The sequence below is a fragment of the Thermobia domestica genome, chromosome 13 (assembly GCF_964235325.1).
Source record: "Thermobia domestica chromosome 13, izTheDome1.hap1.1, whole genome shotgun sequence".
NCBI classification, from domain to species: Eukaryota; Metazoa; Arthropoda; class Insecta; order Zygentoma; family Lepismatidae; genus Thermobia; species Thermobia domestica.
The window spans coordinates 146603697-146629316 of record NC_137466.1 but is presented as its reverse complement, the minus strand read 5'-3'; the positions used below and the strand labels follow the sequence as shown (position 1 = coordinate 146629316).

The 25620-nt window shown below is 34.6% G+C and overlaps 1 protein-coding gene across 1 annotated transcript in view; it reads right to left on the bottom strand.

The window, feature by feature from the left end:
- Positions 1-25620, bottom strand: part of LOC145668623 (endothelin-converting enzyme 1-like) — a 438357-nt gene that overhangs the window by 115758 nt on the left and 296979 nt on the right. The window contains exons 5-6 of the mRNA XM_081736665.1: positions 11865-12088; positions 332-517 (exon numbers count right to left, since the gene is read on the bottom strand). Coding sequence (XP_081592791.1) covers positions 332-517; positions 11865-12088 — 410 coding nt within the window. The remainder of the gene's footprint in view (positions 1-331; positions 518-11864; positions 12089-25620) is intronic.

The following is a 25620-nucleotide window of genomic DNA, read 5'->3' as shown; positions in this document are numbered from 1 at the left end:
ATATATATTGACACTAACAACACTTATTAGTGTAGCAATTGATGTAGTTGTTTGATGGATTCGTAGACTAATGCTAATGGTTCCAAGTTAATCTGCAACATTGCCACATAGTGAAATTTTGATTCACCATAGTGGCTAAAGGAGGCCCCGGAGGGTATACCATCATATAACATTTTCGCTTTATTTTAACCTGTAAAACCTATTTTTAGAACACCATATATATATATATATATATATATATATATATATATATATATATATATATATATAAAGATCGAGTACAGAAGTAAGAATGTTTCAGTATCAATAATAATAAGATGTGAATACTTACATTTGCAAAAATACTTTCAAATTCCAACATATCATCTGTTTCTTGTAATGAATCTTGGTTACCTTGAGTTAACAACAATACTGATTCACGGAGTAACCTTTTATATGATCTCAAGTAGCGTATGTAATCCGAATTGCTTGCATTGAGATAATATGCTGTTTCAATTGCAGGTTGACCTTTGTAAAACTGTAAAGAAAAGGAAAGAAAGAATAATATAGAAACACATGTAGTGTGAAGTAGCTGTGTATTAGATGTGAAGTGACCATGATTGTACAAACTCTTAACTTAATTCGCTAAATTCAATTACTTTATTAAATTACATTTATCCACGACAGAACTATGAACATTTAAAATCCAACGCAACAAAACTTTTATTAATGTTGTACATTGCCAGACAATTTGTATAAGCATGTATTTGTTAATTGTTACTTTTGAAAATTGTCAATAAACGCAACTAGTTTCCTTCTTGCTTTTCCGCGTTCCTTTCCGCCTAGCTTGACATTTCCTAGTTCACTAAACGTCAGAGTCATCGTTTTTCGATTAAACAAAACCATGGAGGACACATCGAAAAGGGGTATTCGCCACAAAGTTTAGGAAGGTGCAGGATCGTCGTGAGAGGCACGCCGCTCTATTGGAGTACAACTCTATGTCTTGAGAGTACTATTCTGTTGGTTCATCGCCGCAGATTCAATAGAGTACAATATCTGACTAGTGGAATGAAGGTGTAGGAGAACATCATCGGAGACGTATCGTACGAGAGAACTCGCCGCCCCTGGCAGTCCAGCAGGATTAAAATCTAGTTGTTGGCTGACTCTAATATATCCAGACTCCTCCAGGGAAAACCATTCATCATCCAGATGATCCGGATGACACCAGTCTCATCGTATCTGTCAGGCTAGTGCTCATCCTTTATCTTTTAGTCATAACCTATTTCTCTCTCACATCTTTTCCTCAACTAGTCATTCTCAAAATTGAAACTTGGGGCCGTGGTGGCTTAGTGGTAGAGCGTTCACCACTAGTGCTTGGGGTCCCGGGTTCGATCCCGACACCCGCCAAGTGAACTTTGTGGTGAACAAACACCGTGTGCGTGAGTTTCATCGGGGTTCTCCCGTTTTCTCCCATTTTCTTCATTCCACCATTTCATTCATTACTCATCATCACCGTCTCCTTTAGCCTAACCGGCATAACCGTGGGACGTAAAACTCAAAAATTTCATTTCATTTCATTTCAAAATTGAAACATTTGAATTTTATTTAAATTCAACCATAATTTCGCAGTTAAGTTTCGTGTTGTGCATCAGTTTCATCCCCAATTGTTACATTTATTCAATGAGTATTTTAGAGATTATTCTGAGCTATTAACTGATGGCACAGCACCGGCACAGTAGTACCAGAATACAATAGTTAAATTTTTGAAGGATTTTCATATTTTTTGCGAATCAATTTTCCAATAGGATTAAGGCTTTTGTGTTTATTGGTTATGTTTAGCTTCATCTTAACTTTAGTCTTAGTTGATTGCAACTACACAGATGGGTCAATACACTTTGAGACAAGTTCCTTCCGCCTATAGATGCCAGCCCGTGAATGCGTGTATTATGGTTTGGAGAAGAGAGTGGAGATGCTGTATCAGGAGACATCAGGACCTTCACACACGTGGTCAGGCATGTGACTCCTTTGCATTTGCGACTCCAGCATGGATGTTAAACTGAAGTAAAGAGCGAAAATCAAATTGTGATTGAAACTCAGCAATTCTGGAGCTGATAAATTTGAAATGATGCAAAGAGGTAAGGAAATGAGGTCATGAGTCAGATAAGGTATTATGACTGATACACAAACTTCAACAGAGACAGAATGTTATTTGAAGATGTCTGGAATCGGTGTTACCTTTCACAGGTTCAACACTTAAATATGTGAAAACCATTTAGTGAGTTGTGCATAAGTATAGCTGAAGCACCGTTAGGAAGATTGCTACAAATGTGTAATATGGAAGAGTGGAAATAGTTCTCATGTGTCATTTGAACATGATAAACTTTCCTCCAAAGTTCGTGACTAGGTTTCTGACCATCTACAGGAAGCAAAAAGCGCCATTAGCATGCCCTCTGCACAATGCAAGGTACCAAAATACCCAAGAATTGAGAAGGCGAAGCAGGAAACCACGCTCATCATTTTCTTCGACATTTGAGAGATTGAGTGTCATTGTTTTATCCTAAAGATCAAACTATAAATGCTGAGTTCTCCTGTTATCTTCTTTGCTGCCAAAGGGAGGGAATTCGTTGTAAAGACTTGAAATGTATCGGGAGGGGGCAATTAGATCCATCTAAGTTGAAAATGAAACCTCTCACCAAGCTCTTGTAGTGTATGTTTCTTGCCAAGAACATGAACACACTTCCACATCCGCGTTACTCACGAAACTTGATACTTCTTTCTGTTGCTGAATATCAAACTATAACTAGTCGATCGCCCTTTTTATAGTGTGAATAATATGCTGTGTAGTACACAGAAAGTCCTTGGTACCCTTGAAAATATAACTTAAAGCACGCGTTTCAAGTGGCAACGGAGCTGGATCAATTATCTCTACATACGAGAACTCTTTTCACATGTACGCCTTCGGTGCGAGCGATCCCGGGTTCGATTCCCTGTGGGGGCACTCGGCCGAAAAAGTGTAAAATGCTTTTTCAGGCCAGCCACCCTGAATGAGGTTTTCCTCATTTACACCAGCCAAATGCCGCGGTGGTATCTAACTTATAGGTCCCAGGCCGCTTCCTTCCTTCCCTTTCCCCGGATAGTGTGCTCGTCGAGGGACGTCATCCCTGAAAACGTGACGGGCTAAATGGTATTAGATGCCGAAAGCCCACAAATCTAAATCCTAAATCCTCTTTTCACATGTATGTTGCTCAAAGTTATATCAGATGAATACATTTTAGTGTATAGTTGTCTAGAATTTTTTATACACCCTCGTATGTATTTACTGGTTTACATAAGGTTTTAGCACATAATTTTTCTTCAGATCCAACCATGAAATTAGTTAGCAGATTATAGAATGTCAATGTTCCTCTTATTCAGATGGACTCACAACAGATACAGGGAAAAGGACATGAGCAGAAGAAAGACGCCAAAATGTTAAATGCCTTGAAGAGTAGTAATATATCAAATTCTAGTTGCTAAACGTCTGTACATAAAGTAAAACTCCAGAACTGATAGTTGCCTCTAATATAAATGAGAGTTTTGTTTATGCTCAGACATTGTTGATAACCGTTTGTTCTCTGTCAGAATATGTGAGTCAATGTGATCTTTGGTATAAGAATTTAGACGTCCAACATACTTACAGAGGAACTAATGTAGTAAAGCCTTTATTCTGTTTTTCGATCGATGGTTTCGTTTCCAGTATTGCCAATTTGGGAGAAAAGTCGCTAAATCTAGGGGATTCGATTTCTAGAATAGCGACAAAAATATTTTTTCCGATTAGCGGCTTCCTATTTTGGTGATTCTTAAATGCCAATTTGGCGACTTACTTACAAACCTAACGACTTTTAAGCTACAAAGAACTTGTCCTCTAATCAAGTATTATTAGCTGAAATCAGTTCAGATATATGTTTATTTTGCTTTTGCTTATTTGAATCGACGCAGATGTTGACGAGGTGGGAAAGTAAATGGCAATTATGTCCATATTCTCCCGCTTTGATGGATTTTATCTCTTGCCCTCTAACGAGGACCAATTCCAAACTTTAATGTTCTTTAGCTTGCAGAGCTTCCGTTTAGAGACATAAATAATATATTACCAATAGCAAGTTGATTATCTGTAGAAGCGTGAGTAAAACAGTGTGGGATGTACGATTTTTTTGTGTAGACTTTTACTTTTATTCGTGAGTGAAATTGATCATACAGTGAATATATATATATGTACGTTTTTACGTATTATGCGTATTTGTAGCGTAGATAGTATTATGGCTTGAATTGATCACATACCTGATATATATATAGATGTATGAGATAAAGACAAATAAAATTCCAGGAATAATTTCTTAGCGACTTTTCACGAAAAATTGGAGTCATTTTATTTTCCACTTAGCGACTTTTTGTATCAACTTATTGGCAAACACTGTCTATTTTACTTCCAGAAATAAAAATTCATAATTTTCATTTTTAAAAAGTCTCAGAAGAGGTATAGAAAGGTCCAGAAGCTCTTCCAAAAATAGTAGGACCAAAAATGGCTTTCTGCAAGTATTTGAAGAAAGTAACAGTAAGAACAAGTGGCGTACGCAGAATTTCATCAAGGGAGCGGTTGTAGCATCTCAAATCCTTTCAAAACAGACTTATTTTTGAATATATGAGTATTTTAATATAGTACATGTATATTTTCCATATCTTGCTCAAGGTGGATTTATACCCTGAACTCCCTCCTCCTTGCTCACGCTACTGGTAAGAACTGTAGGCTAGCAATTATTTGTATTTCATTAATCCAATATTCCGCATTGTCTTAACTCCTCCCCCATAAACAAAAAATCCTATTGCTAGCAATCCGCTGCTCGTTATCAATGCTTATCTGCAACGACAATTAGTTATGTATAGCACAGTAATTTCAACATGTTTCTTCTTGACCGATTTAACCAGCTCCTGAAAGTTTCCAAGACATTCTGTTCTAGTAGACTTTTTAATTTTACTATACGTACGCGTCGGAAGTCTCATAAAACGGCTATGCACGTCCGTTCGTCTTTCTGTCGACATGTGTCAGAGAAAAAACGTAAGAGACATCGAGAAACTTTTATTTATTTATTTATTTATTTTTTGTAATCAATTGCGCGCCCCAAGAATTCATCTTCTCGTTTAACTCTCCCTTCAAACTTGAAGTGGCAGAAATCAGCTATTTTCAGATTTCAATGTTGATATCCATAGAACAAAAACAATAAGAGATATCGAGAAGCGTATTTTTGAAATTGATTCAGCATCTCAAGGAAACATGCAATCGCCACTTTTGTTACTCGACTATATCCAGAAGTGGTAAAAATTTATTAGCTGATTGCAGACAGCATAAATGGTTATGCGCGTAGATAATGAAAAGCAGTTTCTCTGAATCGATGATTTTAAACCGTAAGTGGTAGATATTAACCCTTTCAACGTGGATCGCAATAGGACAAAAACAGTCATACATAGTGGTAAGCAGTATTCTGGAATCGGTCAGCGTCTTAGGGAAAGATTCCACCTTCTCCTGTATTTCTTCATTGAGAGCGGAAGTGATAAAAATTTACTACTTAACAGGTTTCACCTCTCACTAGCCCTCTATTGCATCTGCGAATTATAGATCTGTTTCGATATTAAATTTACATATCAGGTGACCCAAAAAGTACGTGTCGTTTTGTAAAACGTCGCTGCTTTTTCCCTCGAGTATTCGGAGATAATGTAGTTTCTAGGTGCGTGTGCCGTTGTCTGAAAGCTTATTCAGTGGCACGTCTGGTATCGTAGAGAAGACGTTGCACTCAGTTGTGAGAGTTGAAATATTCAGTGTGAACTGTGGCTGTGTCAAATGCAGTGATTAGGGCTTGTTTACTCTACGAGTTCAAATTGGGCACAAAAGTACTGAAGCAGCAAGAAAAAATGCTCGGCATTCAGAGAGGCTACAGTTAGCGAACAAACCGCACGTAAGTGGTTTAAAACCTTTTCGATTGGTGATGAGAGCCTAGAAGATAAACCTCGATCTGGGAGACCAAAATCATTCAATGTGGACCAGCTGATCGCAGCTATTGAAGAGGATTCGATCCAGACATGTCAGGAACTCGATCGAAGGTTTGAGGTAAGTGATGAAATTCGTTTACATTTACATGAGCTTGGACGATCGTGGAAGATGAGCAAGTTGGTCCCACACGAGCTGACTGACGCAAACACACTCCAATGCCTCAACATTTGCTTATTCTTGCTGAGTAGGAACAAAACTTGTCCAATTTTGGACCGTATTTTTACGTGTGATAAAATGTGGGTGATGTATGATAACAAGAAGCGTTCGTACCATTGCTTGCTACCCATGGCTCAACGTCTCTGTCTGCTAAACCCAATATTCACCAGCGCAAGATAATGCTCTGTGTATGGTAGTTTGTACGGTGACTTCCTTCAATTGGTTGCGTTATAGAGATGTTTTCTTACTGCACGTAAAATTACACATTTTAATCACAGCAATCCAATCATTTACAGGACCTATGTTTACATGAGATCGTTGTTGTTAAGTTCATGTTGTAAACACCATCATAATGTGTGTATGAAAAAACACAATCTCGTATATAAAATCTTCGCCTGTATTAAGTTCATGGTCTATTCGAGTTATATCAGTGTCTGACAGGACATTCTGTGAACTCATGTGTCTATGGTCACTGCAACTCGTAAAGTCTGAAGTTAGATCAGATATGTCATTTATTCGAAATATAGAAACAGGTAGCGAGTCATTTTGCAAATTCGTTTGGTTATCATTTGTTCGCCTGAAATCTTGCGAGCAAATTCGGTTGGGATTAATGCGCATGAAATCTACATTTGGACTAGGTACTTTGCTTCCTCAAAGGGAAGTAATGATAGATCGCGAGACAGCTTGTCAACCTGCTCGATTATGGTTCGTTCAACTACAATAATTATTTACCCTATATTTGCCTGTACTTGATCTCACATTGGTGATAAATCTAAATTTACAGTTACCGTCACTACTACTCTCCTTACGTTTATCAGTTCAATCTACGTATATTGATGCTTCTTATGGTGAAATACCATTGTTCTATTGTCATTGAACCACTTATATTTTCTCAAATAGCTACCTCCTGAATATATATATTTCCTTTGAATCACTTTCTTGACAATCTAAATTTTCAGTAGAATACGCCTAGTGATCTCTTTCTTTTCGTTAGATGTTGAAGAAGCACTGTCCGCTCATGTGTTTGGAATATCGATTTCACATCTCGTTGATTTGTGCAGGGTTACTACTTTATCAATTGTGCTTTGCGTGAGTACTAAAATTCGTAATTCAAAATCTATCTTGTTTGTTGTGACAATTATTTCTTCGAAAGGAGTCTATTTTACTCAGGATCCCAGTTAAATTTCCATCTCCCACATCATGCATAGAATTCTTAACAAATATTTCAATTTCTGGAGGTCGTATACCCTGAATAATAATCAAAAAAATTTCACTATCTTGCTACGATTGAATTGCAAACTTGAGTAATACGATTAAATATAGCAATTTGGGTGTTTGAGGCATGTTTTGTAGACCACATGATTAATCTCTAATCAATCACATGTTTAACCAATGATTCTCGGCGATAAAGCACGATTGTGTCTTATGTGCAGAACTCCCGATTCTTTTAATGTTAAAATGACACCAAATAAATGTTCACAAGATTCAGTTTTGTTATTAGTATATTTCCTATTATATTATTATGTTCAAATGCTACTTTGCAGCGTAAGTAAACATACACATGAAAGCAAATTTATTAGGTTATTTGTTTTTTCCTTAATCACAATTATTTGTTTTATTATAAATGGTTGTTTGATAATATTTTAATGTAAAAAATGTTGAAAATAATGAAAAATGGCGGATGAATCCAGGTACATTGTTCAGTTGTATTTACCTATAATAATAACGTTACTTTATCATTTTCTTCTTCTTCTTCTTTTTTTTCGGCTAATACATCCTTTAAGCACATTTTGCGTTCTGATATACAGTATAACGTAAAATCTGGGAAATGAAACATTTTAACCCCTTTTCCGTAGAATACAAGTTTACTATAATCTACGACCATTTACGGTAGTAAACGCTTCCATTCAACTAGATTTATTGTTAATCAATAGAGACCGGATGTTAAGCCTATTCTTTAATATTAAAGATATGATCAAAAATAACGTTTTAAACTTTATATGGGGAGTTATAGTTTCAATTTAAGCCAATTTTATTTTGCCTATTTTGCCTATTTCGACCTTTACTGCCTAAATAATTGCTTTAGTGCCTAATGTTGCCTATTCTATGAATTTTCTTCAAATTAAGCCCTTAGTGGGAAAAATGTAATTTATATAACATACACACATAGATGTGTATATTAGGTGTCTGTAAACACAAGCACGTGGTACGTTGCAATATATATATATATACAGAGTGAACTTCAAAGATGTGCACATACTTCGGGAAGTGATTAATGATATCAAAAGAAGACAAACAGTCCCTGTTTTTTTTTTTTTCATATTCCGTGTCAGGTAAAAGTGACAGAGTGCCAACTTGGAATCGAAAATCGAATTCTGACAATTGGAACGAAACCGAAAGTTGTGCGCATACTTCGAGAAGTGATTCGTGACATGAAAAGAAGACAAAAAGTCCTCTTGAATGTCACGAATCACCTCCCGAAGTATGTGCACACCTTTATGTCTCGTTCCAATTGTCAGGATTTGATTTTGGATTCCAAGTTCGCCCCCTTGTCACTCCTACACGACGTGGAATTCGACAACATGCAAAAGGATTTTTTGTCTTCTTTTGATGTTATGAATCACCTCTTGACGTATGTGCACATCTTTCCGGTTCTCCCAGCATATATGGAATGCATAACAAGTTTCGTTTTTATATATACAATAAAAGAAGATGTTAACAAAGAAGTATGTTACTATATTCTTTGAACATTATCTATGACTTGAATCTAGTTTTTAATTATATTGAGTATTTATCTTCATTATTTCGTTACATTTTAGTGCCTATTTTACTGCCTAATTTTAAATTTTTAGTGCCTGCCTATTTTCCAGGTTTTTAGTGCCTAAACATCCGGTCTCTATTAATCAACTTTATTTTACTTGCAACACAACCTGTCTCATTACTTTATTGTCAGACCTTGCATCTAAATAAGTTGTAAAGAAAAACTAATGAGTAACGATATAAAACATATAGCGATAGTATTTCCTTTTTGTCACTTAGACAATAATAAGATAATGAAATTAATTAGTAAATTATTTTTCTCATTATAAAGGAAATTTAGATCCTACCAAATTCTATCAAGCATACAGGGAGATAGCAATAACACTAATTTGTACCCTGCCACTCATAATAAGCATCTTCTGTGTTCAGCTGCTATCATTAAATTGATTTTACAGTGAACTTGGCAAATCGTTTGATGTCTTTTGGAGCGTAAGACGAACGTAAATTCATAATTCTTGTTGCGTAGCATGAAACATGTTAACTTAGTTACTAGTATTAACTACCTTATATCTATTACCTTGCTTTTCCAAACACTAAAGTCTCCTTTTATCATTTTATTCATCAGCATTTTTGGTACATTATAATTAGATGTGAAACTTTGTAAGTTAACGAAAGAACTTGGTGGGTGAGTGGATAGGAACGTGTTCACTTCCTGTAAGTTTTGCGAGCAAATTCACATTTAAACCAGTTGAGAACGCTCCAATAATTGCTTGAAGAACGAACTTAAAAACAATTAATTTTTCTTATTAACTTCCATAGGCCTTATACCAATTGTTCTATGTACTTTATTATTATACTCATTAAACAATTCTTGTAATATATCTATCCTTGAGTATTAATTTTTTCCACATTTTTTGTTTAAGAGTTCTGTTAAAACGCTCTACGATATGATGTTTTACGAAGACACATGCTCAAAATGGAGGGCTCAAAATTCTATGGGTGCATGCAAGAACCTGATATGTGACATTTTTGTGAAAAGTGAATTATCACCATTCAGAGGTCAATCGACTTCCTGAAAAAAAAAAAAAAAAATGCAGAGTTGTGGGAAGTTTATAAGTCCACCAAAAGCTGGCGCGCACAGCGTATCAGGAATTGGAATTGACACTTGTAGCGTGCAAAGAACCTGATATGTTCTTTCCGCATTTTACTCTTCCTATTCTTGATGCAGGCGACATTGTAGTGGCCACAGCGATAATGGGAGATGAAACAGCAAGTATCGGAAGTAAAAGAAGATTGTACAGATAACTAATGTTCCATTTAATAATTATTTTTAATAATATTTTATAACATGACTCACGACAAAATTGTATTCCCGAAGAGACGAAAGAGCACATTCGTAATTTCATAGGCAGTATTTCTAAATGCATAAGCCATTACATACGTCGACACAACGACAAAAGAGCACATTCGTAATTTCATAGGCAGTGTTCCCAAATACATAAACCATTACACACGTCGACACAACCCTAATCGATATTGTCTTTCCCCTGAATTAAATGAGAAAAAGCTCTACGATATGTACGTCCAGTACGCAACAGAATGAGCCATTCTGCTAGCAACATTCCGCACTTTCAGGGAGACCTTCGAGAGAGATTTCAATCTTCATTTCGGACATCTCAAACTGGATAAATGAAAAACGTGTGATAAACTTATATCGACACCAACAGTCCACGAAAAAGAAGTGAGCAAGAAAGGGAACTTTTCTTACGAAAAACTGAATCCGTTCAAACCCAGATGGAACATGATTTTCGTGTTGCAAGAGAGAATACATATGGATGGACAATAGTTTTTGATGTGCAGCAGGTACTGTCTACACCACATATGTCCACAAATGTTGTTTTCTATTATAGGCAACTTTGGACATATAATATGGGAGTGTATGACGTATACGGAGGATCTATGCACGTGTGGCCAGAAGATGTAGCCAGCCGAGGTTCGCAAGATGTAGTCTCATGTCTAATGGCCCATGTAAAGAATAATAGCGAAGTACTTCAAACAAGGAGGAAACTAATAGCATGGTCCGATTCTTTTGGTGGTCTCGACAAAAACAAAAATCTTATCGCATTCTGGTACTACTTAGTGCACGACCTAGGGATTTTTGATTAAGTACAACATAATTTTCCGTTACCTGGTCATACTTTCTTACATTGTGACAGGGATTTTGGAATTATTGAGAAGAAGAAGAGGTCTACAACAGCAGTATACACTCCACATCAGTAGGCCGACTTTATTAGAACATCAAAAATAGCCAAATCTTTCCAAGTAACAGAAATGAGAAATATGTTCTTTTCCCTTGCTCCTGTTGTTTCATTATTACCACTTACTACCGTCTGGTGTCTATTGTTATGTAATTTACAAATGGAATTAGCCATAAATACCACATACGTTGTTGTTAACTCACCTCATTTCTTAGGTACTAGTAATATGTAACGTATGTTTTTTTTTTTTTTTGACATTTTATGCATTTGCATTTAGTTTCAGAAAAAGAGGGATAGAGAAATCAGGAAAATATGGAGATAGGTTCACTTTGTTCTTCGAATATTGCAATGGGAAAATTGTAAAACAAAATTATGGAAATAGTTTAGCTGAGGAAAACGTGCTCAAGAGGAGTAAAATTTGCCGTTACACTATAGTGACCAGATACGTAATTAACCTTCAGGCTGGATTCGTAAAAGAGAAATAAAAAGTGTAAAGCCATCTTTATTTCAAATGTTGTTATAGGGACGTGAAACAACTAAAACATATGGCGAAAAAGTTTCTTTTTTTAAAAAAAAAATACTTTTTGTATAATTCAAAAAAAGAGAAAAAGAATAACACAAAACCTTACCTGCAAAGTATATTGAGAGGCGTTTTTCTCATCCGGGGTGACGTAGATATCAAACAGAGTGTGAACCTGGTAGATTGCCAGTTCACCGAGTAGCTGATCGAGTTTGAAATCCGATTCGTTCCACTCTGCAGGACTCAACAGTGGCCACGGGCCAAGCTCTCCTGTCGTCAAAAGATCGAACACCGGCAGATCTTGATATTGCTTGTAGTGTGAAGTTCGGAAGTCTGGAAAATGGATGGAAAGAGACAGGGTTAAAAAAAAATTATATTAGTCCATTTATCTACAGCAGCACATCTACGTATCGTTCAAACAGGCTATTGAAACGGCGTTAACACAGGAAAACGACATGTTCAATGAATAGAGTTGAGAAATTGAAATGGATTCAAAGGGGTTCTACCGTACGTTAAGCATTCACGATCACCTTTGGATAATCACTTTAAATGCTAAATGATAAAAAAGATTTTAAAGGACATCGGAAGAATATGAGAATCAAGAAGGAGTGTAGAAATGAGTGTAGTCCAGGAAACAAAGTTGAGTACTTTACTTCACGATCTTGTACTCCTTTGATTTATTTTTCTGCTTTCTTTCAAATTAACGGAAGTTTGCATAATATGATTTCCGATTTCTTCTTTTAATATAGCTAAATACCTGTTGTTTTTTTCAGAACGAATTTGTATTATACAGGGTGTTACAAAAAATGTTACAATTATTTGGAAATAGATTCCTCACATCAAAATTTTTTTTTAAAAAAAAGTTCGTATGGACCTGTGGTCGGAAGCAGTGGTCGAAGTGAGACGGTATGCGGTGGTATGCCATACCGCCTCTGTAGGGATGCGCACGAGACGAGTCGAGACAGGATTTTCCTGAAAAAATTCGAGTCGAGACACGGCTCATCCAATAGAGAAATATACATTTTTCGAGTCGAGACATCACTTTTACAGCATATTTCCGAGACGAGACAGCCACAAATCTTGTCTCGTGCGCATCTTTACGCTTCTGGTTTTTCAGTAATGAGGACATACCGTCTCTGGTTTTTCAGTGATCAAGGCAATATTTAAATAGCCGATATGTTGAGTCAAAATCATACTAAAACGTACAGCCTCTGCTTTTTATTTCACTTCGAACACTAATCGAAAGTGTATAGTTTCGTAGTTATCGAGTGCAAAAATGTAAAAAAATGAACTTTAAAGGTTCGTAGTTCTAATACCAAAGGACCGATCGTGGTCGGGCCAAGACATCACTGAAGAATTAGTATGTGAACTATCCAAATATCCATCTTTCAGAACCTCTAGTATTTGCACAATCATTTTTAGAGAGGCTGTTTGGGAGTACTTGATCACTTTCCACCTACCTTTCTAAAAATTGGTGTACGAGTATTGGGGCATTCTTAAACATGGATATTTGGATAGTTCACATACACCAGTTCCTCAGTGATATCTTGACCCGACTACGATAGGTCCTATAGCAAAGGAAGCTATGAACTTTTAAAGTTGATTGTTTCACGTTTCCGACACTCCATAACTCCGAAACTATCCACTTTTGAGCACAGGTATACGTGAACTTTTTTCTTATTTCTATGTGATGAATCTGTTCCCAAAATATTCTGGCACATTTTTATAAAACCCTGTGTATATATAAGTCTAATAATACTTGAATTAAATTACATTATTAACTATTAATAATTCTATTTAATAAAATTTAGCTGAATGCTCCTCATTCTAGTTTTGGAACTATGCACGACTAAAATAAAAACAAGAGACAGAAGCAACCGCTCGTAATTACTAATCCATGTTACAGCGTTGGAAATATACTATCATTACTTCATCAGATACAGTGTCTGTATGTAATGATATATTGCCGAAGAAATAACACAAATTAGTAATTATAAGTAATTTCTTTTTTTTTTTTTAAGATTTTAATTTTATTTTAACTGCACAAAATTTGGTGCTGTCCTATTTTAGGCAAACAGATTTGTAAAATTTGCAGAAGAAATATCGAATGCTATTTCATAACAGTAATATAATATAAGCAATCAATGTATATACGGATCTTACCTCTGACATCACGAATAATCTTTAAAAAGATAATCTAAACTGTATGCTTTTAACCAAGGGCGCCGATTTCTCTGTAAATGGGGCGAGGGGGCATTCAGATGCAGAAGGTACATATACAGGGTTTTCATAAAGTCTGGATGGATTTAATTTGCTTATAATTTTCATAAAAATGCTCATAATGAAATCAAATAAAGTGCAAACGGTAGCGGAAGGATTAAATTTTTAGTTGGCAACACTGTTAGATAAGCGGCAACTCTGAACACGTTGAGAGAGGGAGAGGGAGGGCAAGGGTCAGTTTCTTACCAAATTCCATCCATGGAGACTCGTACCTGGATATGTTGCAGAAATACCTCATTTCGGAACTGGAGGCACGTGGAATCCAGAACGACATCGTGTTCCAACAGCACGGGGCACCCCCTCACTATGCAATCAAGGTGAGACAGTTCCTTCACGAGAAATTCCCTAACCGATGGATTGGTCGCGGTGGCCCGACCGCTTGGCCGCCAAGATCACCCGACCTTACCCCCTGCGACTTCTGGCTTTGGGGTCATGTGAAAACGGAAGTTTATGCAAAGAAGCCAAGTGGTTTGGAGAACTTAAAGGACAAAACCAGGGCGTCTGTGGCTGGCATTTCGGATCAAACACGGCGGAACGCTGTGAGTGGATTCCAGCGCCGCCTACGCGAATATGTGGACGTAAATGGCGCCCAGTTGGAGGTGTGGCGGTGAATGAACTGAGCTGGTGCAGATTACAGGTAAAAATTTAATCCTTCCGCTACCGTTTGCACTTTATTTGATTTCAATATGAGCATTTTTATGTAAATTATAAGCGAATTAAATCCGTCCAGACTTTATGAAAACCCTGTATATATGAGAATTTTAAGACAAATTGCATTCAAATTATGCCAAATATTGTATATTCATATATACAATAGGGGACCCCACATGAGCTTTTGGGGGACCGGGCCCCTCAGGATCGGCGTCCTTGCTTTTAACCACGTAATAGTATATACAAAATCATGATTAACTGAATTCGTATGTCAGTACAGTTATTGAATTGAATTGAATTGAAAATGCCTTTATTCATGAGGCGAGGTTCAGCCGTAGGCTGCTCTACCACCTAACCTCAACAAAATTACAATCAGGAATGTCACATGAGAATATATATAAAAATATTATACACGTACATATATAACGACAATAAACATATAACGTTTAGTTAACTACAAACTAATATTATATATATATATATATATATTGAAGAAAACCAATATGAAGTAAGAATATAATAGTTGTTCAGGTACAATAGGCCTAATACTGTCCTCTATACTACAATATGCATACAAAATTGGTTTATTTGCTGCAGGCTAAGGCGTAGGTGTTCAAGCTAAGTTTCTGTTGATGTAAAAGATGATCCTTTACCCTACGTTTGAAGGTCAAGAATCCTTTGCACTCGATTATATCGGAAGGTAATGAATTCCAGGCTCTCACGGCTGAAATAGAGAAGGATTTCGCTGCTTTTGTTAATGTATGCCGCGGGATGTCAAATGTACGGGAACGTTTTGTTTCGTATGGATGGATTTCATTTCGGAACGTTAGCTTACTTTTAAGATATAGGGGGCCATTATTGTGTATGACTTTATGTATCTGGCAGTACAGATGCAACAAACGCCTCCTTGACATTGTTAGAATGTTGTTTTGATTTAGTAAGGGCAGTATATGTTCACATTTTCGCGTGTTATAGATAAATCTCATGCAGGCATTTTGAACTTTTTGGATTGATATTGCTAAGGATTTAGTAATGGCTGGTCCATATACAGAATCACAATAGTCGAACAGTGGAAAAATAAGCGTGTTCACTAAATACAGTTTTGTGTTCTGATTTAGAAAATCATTATATTTGTATAATAATCGCAGAATTGATATTGATTTATTAGATACAGTAGATATATGTCGCTTCCAGTTTAACTCACCACGCTTCCAGTTATGTTAAATCATGATACATAACGATAAAACTGTCCGACATATAAGACATATACTAGTAGCATGAGGAATGCAATGCGTTTATTATATCCGCGCTTACACACATGTCCACTATCGCAGACGCGCTTGCTCCATAGGGACCCACGCATCAAATGCTGTGTGAGCCCACCAGCTTTGCCCAACTCTTACTTGGGTTAGATACAATTCGTGTCATTTGGTTCGTGTCTTTTGTACTGTCATCTCTGTTCGGACGGTGTATTTATACCCACAACGGTTAGGTCATCCTAAAATGAATCTGCACCATGGACACCCAGGAATGCAACTCCTCCCGCAATAAATAATTCATAAGGTACTAGAAGTGCATTTCGTGACGAAAACACTACATAAATCATAAATTCATGTTTTTTTTAAAAAAAACTGCGATAGTATTTTTAATTTTCACGAAACAAGAGACGTTTAAATATATATATTTGATGAAGAAACCAGTACGTTCGAACCAATGAAAATTTCAGTTCATTTCAAAAGAAAACGAATTTTTTTAAATATAAATCAATGGTGTAAGGAAACAAATATAGAGTAGGTACGTAACGCAGTTAAAAATAAAGAACGCTACTGACAGATATACTGACAATAGAGGTATATATCGCAATCTCTGATGTGTTAGCTCTATTTGCTACATCCGCGATCGTCATCGAAGAATTCATGTATATTACGTTCACTTATTGCTTTATTTTAATTTACAGAAAATTATCATCATAAAGGAGAAGATAAAAGTGAAAATAATTACAAATTAAAAGTTGACTTAATGAAACATAATTCTCTAAATGCTAGAATTTAATAAAATTTATAAAACGTAGGAGACATAAATTTAGTTAAATAAATGTAGTTATACTTCTAATTCTTCCTAATAGAAAATCGAATAAAATATAATTATTCAATATTAAATACATTCTAAAATTTACAAGTGATATGCCCGAACAATTCTCTGAATAGCTAGTAAAGAAATCTATGAAACTTATGTTCAGATCGATCTAGCCATTACAGATATAATTGTCAATAAACTTGAATGCATCAAATATCATCAACAAAACCGAATCTTCATTGAAAAAGTTCTGCCTAAAACACTTGTTTTCTTAAAACAAATTCTTTAAAAACCAGTAAACATTTAATTATTATTTATAATGGTATATAAGGATTTAAAGAGATTAGGGTTGTAATAAATTATCGGTAATTAAGTTTAGGAATAAATTTAATTAAATTTGTAATAAATTAATAAATTAATTAAGTTTAAACAAAATCGGCTCAACAATTACTGATGTAATTACCCATATCGTCATATGATTAGATACACACTCTTGTAGAGAATAAAACTTTCTATTTTCTTTAAAAAGTAGGTAGACTTGTTAATTGAAACTGAAACTTTTAATACAACGGAGCTTCTAAAGAAATTGTAGACTTTTTTCGTAGGAAGCTGTTGCCCATACACTAATTGTCTTAGATTCATGGTTCGTATATCATTATCTTTAAAATGAATCAAGCTTTTAATGATAACATTCGCATGTGTTATAATATCGGGAGAAACTAAAAAAAAATAAAAAAATCCCGAGATCTTTTAAAATTGAGTTGAGATTTTTAAAAATCAGATTCAGGTACAGGAAATGTATCTCGAAAAATACTACTTGTATATATTTGACAAATATTCAAGTACGATTAATACCTGTTAACTGTTGAAGCCGACTAATAGGTATGAACATTAAAGAAAATATTGTTGAACCTTGTACTGGATATCGAACGTAAGTTTGAAAAATAAATTAGGAAAATTCTGTTCGTATGCCAATTAACTCAGTTTCATGGTTTGCAGTCTATGTCTTTATCTTAAGGATAAATCAGGATTTTGATTTCAAATAGTATCATACACATATGTTATGGATCTATAATTTTAGGGAATATATTTTCATTCTTTTTCGGAAAACATTTTTTAAAAAAAATATTTGGGTTTCTCTCGGCGTTCTAGGTTCATTCAAATACAGCGCTTGAAAAATATTTTTTCTTCCATATAATATATGAAATGAGAAATCTCTCTCTAAAAAAAAAAAAAAAAAAAAAAAAAAAAAAAAAAAAAAAAAAAGCTCTATAAAACTGAATTTCATGTTTCATGTAATCTTTGGAATTATACCATACGTGCTAGAGATCAATAAATTTTGAGAAGTTTTACACGGTTTTTACCCAAAAATAAATATTTACTGTATTTTCAGTCAGAAACTTCTATCGGGACCCCAGATGGAGATAGATACGCGAAAGATATATATAGTTGCGAAGTTCCACTGAAAGTTTAAAATTTGTATGAAGATGGAAACTATTTTCAAGTGTATTGTGATATTTTGAATAATAATAATGTCAAAAGTGATTGAGAAGTTATTGTTCGTACCCTAATTATTTTAGGTTCATAGTTCGTACGAAAATATTTTTAAGCATGGGCACCAATAATAGAGGTAGCAGCACGAACAAAATCTCGAATTATAATACATGTTCTATACAAGACCGGATCTAGGATTTCTTGAAGGAGGGTGCACCAATAAGAACCACTACATTTGATTTTAATTTTTAAGTTTTTAAATGCCTTTAAGCATCTGTGGTGTGAATGAGGAATATTACTTTGTTCTGTGAATCTTCTTCCTTCAACCTTCAGAAGTTTTTAAATGCCTTTAGGCATCTGTGGTGTGAATGAGGAATATTACTTTGTTCAGTGAATCCTTTTCCTTCAACCTTCAGAAGTTTTTAAATGCCTTTAGGCATCTGTGGTGTGAATGAGGAATATTACTTTGTTCAGTGAATCCTTTTCCTTCAACCTTCAGAAGTTTTTAAATGCCTTTAGGCATCTGTGGTGTGAATGAGGAATATTACTTTGTTCAGTGAATCCTTTTCCTTCAACCTTCAGAAATTTTTAAATGCCTTTAGGCATCTGTGGTGTGAATGAGGAATATTACTTTGTTCAGTGAATCCTTTTCCTTCAACCTTCAGAAGTTTTTAAATGCCTTTAGGCATCTGTGGTGTGAATGAGGAATATTACTTTGTTCAGTGAATCCTTTTCCTTCAACCTTCAGAAGTTTTTAAATGCCTTTAGGCATCTGTGGTGTGAATGAGGAATATTACTTTGTTCAGTGAATCCTTTTCCTTCAACCTTCAGAAGTTTTTAAATGCCTTTAGGCATCTGTGGTGTGAATGAGGAATATTACTTTGTTCAGTGAATCCTGTTCCTTCAACCTTCAGAAGTTTTTAAATGCCTTTAGGCATCTGTGGTGTGAATGAGGAATATTACTTTGTTCAGTGAATCCTTTTCCTTCAACCTTCAGAAAATCTATTTAAACTATTGCTTTCGCAAAACTAAGCTTTCTTTTAAGCCTCAAACGGACACATGACAGCAGAAAGTTACGGAAAATTTTGTTTCTTCACTGCTTAGTTTCTCATTTTAGATAGCGTATATTTACATTGAAGGGAGGTGCATGTGCTCCGGTGCACCCCCGTAAATCCGGCTCTTGTCCTATACTATATACCATATTTGCAAAGTTTCATTGAATTATGTTTAATAGTTACAAAAATGTTCTTTGAGCCAAGAACAACAATTATTATAGCTCAGGGCGGAGTCATGCGGGGGTCTACTCGGTCTGAACCCCTCAAACAAAACCTGCCATATATTAGTACACCTTGTAATAAAGCTGTGCATGTTTAGCAAAGAGAAATGATGTATCTTATACTTCATCAATACTTTTTCTTTTCTTATAAAAAGAACCTATGCTATCATTTTTCCTGAGAAGATGGCAATAGTCAACAATTACTGATCGTCTTGGCTGTAGAATAATACCGATTGAAAACTACGTAGAAGTAGGGTCTTATAGTATTGGCCTCTCCCTCCTAAACTTTGAGTTCATTCCCTCCAAATTTCTGCGTACGCTCGTGTTGTAGCTAATATGATTGACTAATTAAGGGATAATGGAGATAAAGAGTAAGAGAAATTGTGTTTTTATAAATAAACGGTAGCGCGTAAACATCCGTGTAAAATGAGTGGTGGTCACAGGGGCGGATCCAGGACGGACCTCTGGAGGGGCGGTGGATTGTAATACTGCTACTTTTCAAAGCTCCAAACTCTGGGATGGGTTTATTTATGTATAAAATAAGAAAGTCTCCTCTTCTGGGAGAGCTATCGTCCGGATCGCCCCCCGTGGATCTGCCCCTGGGTGGTCAAAGCACTTATAATTAAGTAGTTCATTAATCATCTCGAGCACTATATAGTCTACTAATTCTTAAAAAAATTAAAAAAAAAAAAAACGTGTTCATGGAGCACGTGTTATTTACCTTACGTACATCATTTGTCTTCCGTCTTGTTGATCCACGAATTAATTCAAACAAATGACTGGGTCGTATGTTTATTTGTGGCTGATAGTAGGATAGATAAATTCTCGTAATGTGTAATGTATATATGTCCACGTGAATATTCTCAGCTCGTTTTTGAGACGATTGTACGAACACAATGAAGAGCATTTATCAACGTTTAAAGGTATACAAGTCATTACATAATATACTTCAATAATAAATATATTTTAAGTGTTGTTATATCATACTCTTCATGCACTTCTCGTGACGCGGAAGGAGTCTGAAAAGTTTTTCTTGAAATTAAGAAAAAGTTAGGGCATAAATATTGTGCATTAATTTGCAAAACCAGACTAGAAAAATTCCAAAATAAGATTGGAAAGAATTCTTCGCAAATCGAGACGAGACGAGATGATAAAATATTATTTTTTGTCTCCTGGGTAACAATATTGCTGAACTTAAATCAGTAGCGGACCATAAGGAAATATACAACAATTTCGGATTCAAATATGTTTACGAACAAGTTGTCTGTTATAGATGGAGATACGATATATCTAAATACAACCGCTAAGAATAGCATGTGCCTGCCTTACATATATTTGTCAATAATTTATGTACAAAATGAAACAATTTGAATAGTTCTCGCTACCGCAGAAAGAATTAGACTTTTCAAAGCCACAGAAAACTGTATTGAATTAATTTGTTTCAGGCATGTAGATAAATAATGCATCTACTTTTACCGACGAGTTTAAAAATTTCTCACGTAACACCACAGAGGCCGTCAAAAAGAAAGAAAAAAGTGTCGATTTTCAAATTGAAATTGTGACTAGATTGATTATTTCACAAATGGTATTTTATTCCCGAATTGAACTACGAATCAAAATGTTTTCATTAAAATATTTGTTGAATCAAACATACCACTCCTACTTTTTGAAAATTACGTTTCTCAAATAATTTCCCCCATTAAGAATATTCAATATATCATTGGAAAGAAGACTGTGGATTTTCTCATACGCAGCACTCAATCGTTAAACGACAATGTGTTTGTGAAGTTGTCTCGCCCACATAATAAGTTGTCTTTTTTTTACACCTATGTTGATAGTTTATTGTTAGTTTACGTTAGTTTTGCCAAAACTGTCGTTACTTTCGCAAAAGTAAACATTTTATTGAAAAAATAATGTTTCTCGCCATGTGTTATGTTATCCTCCCCAAAAGTAATTATCAAACTACTTTGTTCCATAGAATAATTCTTATTATTCCATATACATTCACAGCACATAAATATCAATGGAACAAATACGGTTTAATAGATACGTTAATTTTATTTAGAATTGTTCTTTGTTGTGTTCACAAAAATAATTCACACAAATATTTAAACTTGATTACCTTTGTCTTTGATTTTTGGTACAAATGTATTATATCTTTAGTGGCCCAGAAAAGGTGTTTAGATTGTTTTTTTTTTTATCATATCTGTGTTTGATTATAAGTAGTGAAGATAATTATAGAACATGAATAGTACGAGAAATTTATATTTATATATGGGCTAATATTAAAGTAGAGAGGTATGTTATAATACGTATAGAAAACACGCAATGCTATTACTACATACTTTATTTGATATGTATATTATCACTATATATACAGAAAATAATTTAAATATTTCACAAAATATGCATGTAAACATCTAAGCACAACCTTGTATGAAAACATGAAATTTATTTTACTTAACATTTCAGAATTGCATAACTACTCAAAACCGATTATAGCGACAACTATTAAAATTATAAACTAATTCAAATCACTTGTCACTAGAAGTTCATGGCGAACTTTCTTTTCCTTTTAAAAATGTCCTTATATAGTTTGCTGTGAATAAAGATCAACCTAATTACTACACAATTTTATTTCTGTATTTAGCTAAATAATTTCCTTGCGTTTTGGGAGTTATTTCATAAGAATTTTTCAGTGTATTTTCAATTAGGAGCAAAAAACAAGTAACAGTAATAGGGTTCTCATGTATACAGGACGAAAGTGGAACATATCTTCATTTATTATTATTATTATTATTATTATTATTATTATTATTATTATTATTATTATTATTATTATTATTATTATTATTATTATTATTATTATTATTATTATTATATAAGCACATTGACACAAATTAAGAAGTAAGATAAGTTTTACCAAAATAAATTATAATGAGGTGGAAAATTTGAAAATGGTTATGATCGGACTAACCACCCTTGGCGGTAACATTTTTTCTCGAATAAAATGTGTAGTTTTGCGAAAGTAACAATAGTTTTAACAAACTAACATGAACTAACGATAAACTAACGATATGATGCAGAAAATTATGAAAATTTATTACGGGCAGCATAACTTCATACTTCGTGGGAAACTTTATTTCTGGAATAAGAAGCATATTTTTGGGAAACTATGTAAACTAACGATATGAAGTGAAGAAATGATGATATTCGTTTGTGGGTGGTCTGACCCTGAACCCTGAAGTTGGTCTGACCATTTATTTTCCCAGTAAAAGTGTATTTTTGCAGAACTAATAATAGTTTTAAAAAACTAACGTAAACTAATGATGTAGATATGTAAAATGTTAAATTCATTAGATGGGCAGGTCAACTTCACAGATGTATCACGGACTCATTATTTCTAAAAAGTCTCTAAATGCTCCATGTTCTATTGACGAACGTTACATGGTGACTGAAATGTAATGGCAAGCTGGCTATAACGTCACGATAAATTTCAACAACAAGAATGCCCATCAGGGGGGCAAGGTGGGGCGCTCTCCCCCTCCCTTTAGAGGAAATTTTGCTTCGGAAGATGGAAAACCCAATAGATTTTTTAGAATAGTTAACGCAAAATTTGAGACTACATTTGAAATGTCGCTTATACTTGCCCCTTCCCCTTGGAAACCACAACATGGACGCCCTTGTTCAACAATGTACCGAATTAATCTGAAAAAGGAAAAGAAAAAGAGAGAAAGAAAAAGAGAAACAAAGTTTTCAGTTACGCCAGTCGTGAATGAATCTCTCAGACATGGAAAAACACCTGAAAAATGTAACTTTCGGATGATACGTGCGGTATGTTTCGTAACTAATTGTTGTAACCAAAACACTTCGAGTTATAGTTAAATTCAGAAATAAAAGACCATGTACAAAATATTCAGACTGATTACAATTTTGACTTGAAAATCGTCAGGGTTTTTCTCCCGGACCATGTTTAATGTGCAACTTTAGGACTCAAAATTCTCATAATTGAAATTTTATGTCTTAAGATTAAGATCTTGGTGACTACTGCTCTTGCAACAACAGATTCCAGATACACAATACCACATCTGCATAGCATTCTTAATGAAGCGTTATGAATTATGCATGTAACGCATTTCATAAACAAAGGTCAGAGCTCCTCCTGTCACCAATAGCTAAAATCTAATTTGATTACATTGTATTAATTATTGACTAATGAATCTCTTGCAGCGAATAATTTATCTTTATTGCTTCACAATAGTGCATTCTGGATATTGGATTGTTGTTTAATATTTAGAGTTTAGCCGAAGTATGTGGACTACACGTTCATTTGCTTTATTAGCATTATTACAATCATCAAATATACGTAATTTATTAACAGAGCTGTAGATACGATATCTAAAGCTATTTGACATTCGAAACTATTGACAATGAAAGAAAGAAGAAACTTTTCAAACAAATATGGCGAGTGATATAATCTTAGCAATCATCTGGTATAACTGAGGAAGAAAATGGAAAACCTCAATCAGGATGGCTGGCTACTGTATTCTAACCCGAAACCTCCCGATTACAAGGCAAGAACGCTAAGCTCTACTAATAGCTTCCCAAGGGACATGCGATAGAGGCCTAATCACTGCGAAATTAAAATACCGCTAATTTTATAGTAATTACATTATTCAAATAGATAAAAGATAATCGAAATGTGGAACAAGAGCGCGCTAAATAATATTATTTTGCATGAGGAACCGTTATTCCGAGTCACCTAGTACCTTTCCCGTTTGCAGCCATTTAAAAACGCGAAAATAAATGCCGATTTCCTAAATGACTGGAAATCGGAAGCAAATAAGTGAATCATGATAACAGTATCACAAGTAAAATAATATTGTCTAGAGAGCTCTTGTTCCACTTTTTTGATTATGTTTTATCTATTTGAAGATATCACATAATTATTGTAAAATTAGCTGGTATTTTAATCTCGTCGTGATAAGGCCTCTTAGGTCAAAACTGCGAATTATACTCATAATGGAAATCGTATATGGGATTACAGAGACTATCTGTCAACTACACAGCATTTTTGCTTTTACCAGTGAATTCTATATTTAATCATGGATCAATTTACGTATTAAATTTGCTTTTGAATAATAATACACTAATAGTATCTTTGGGCTTAATTAAAATCAAGAGCAACGAGTCTTGTATAATAATGTTACATCTTGCGTTAATTTATAATGACAATTCTGAAAAGAAACTTTTTTCCTCAAGCGCGTATTTATGATATTTCTCTCTTCCAGTGAAACAAGACGATATATTTCTGCACATACAAATATATATAAAAAAAACTTTTGGAGCCTTCGAGAACAGAAAATGATTATTGTTCCTGAAGAATCATTTTCATCTGAGTGAAAAATAAGAAAAGAAATAGGATGCTACCGAGAAGAAAGAAAGAAAAAGATAAAAAGACAGAAAATTATGATCTACAGTAGAACAAACATTACTCGACAAGTAAAGGATATTAAATGCTTTGAAAGACAAAGTGCTTTCTGCTTCTTCCCTTCTATTAACTTTTCAAAAAGAGAAAAGAAAAGGAAACGCGAAGCAACAAAAGAAGGCATGCGTACGTTTTTGAAAAACAATACAGCTCATTGAAAAATTGAAAGTCGAGAGAAATGTTTCGAGCTTTAGCTTAGCTCCTTTCCTTCAGGAAGTTTCTCATTCTTGTCTTTCTTTCTCTTTCTCATGGTTGTCCGCAAATATTCCCAAAAGAATACACGTTCGCTTCTTAAGAAATTGAAAACGGAAAATTTGTAACAATTTATTGCAACTGAGCACAAAATTTATCATTTCACCTCCAGAGAGAGACATAACATATTTCTTGTTAACACAACCTTTTCCACCGTTATACATTATAACGACTCTATAGAAAAGCGTCGTCAACCTGGTTCGTCTTGTAAAATATCAGTTACGAAGCGATAATTACTTTTCTTTATGCACAAATCAACTCAGATATTCAAAGATTATTAGTCTCACCTTTATTGCTTGATATGTCTTAAATATTGTTTTTAAGACCGTAAAATATATAAATTTTACT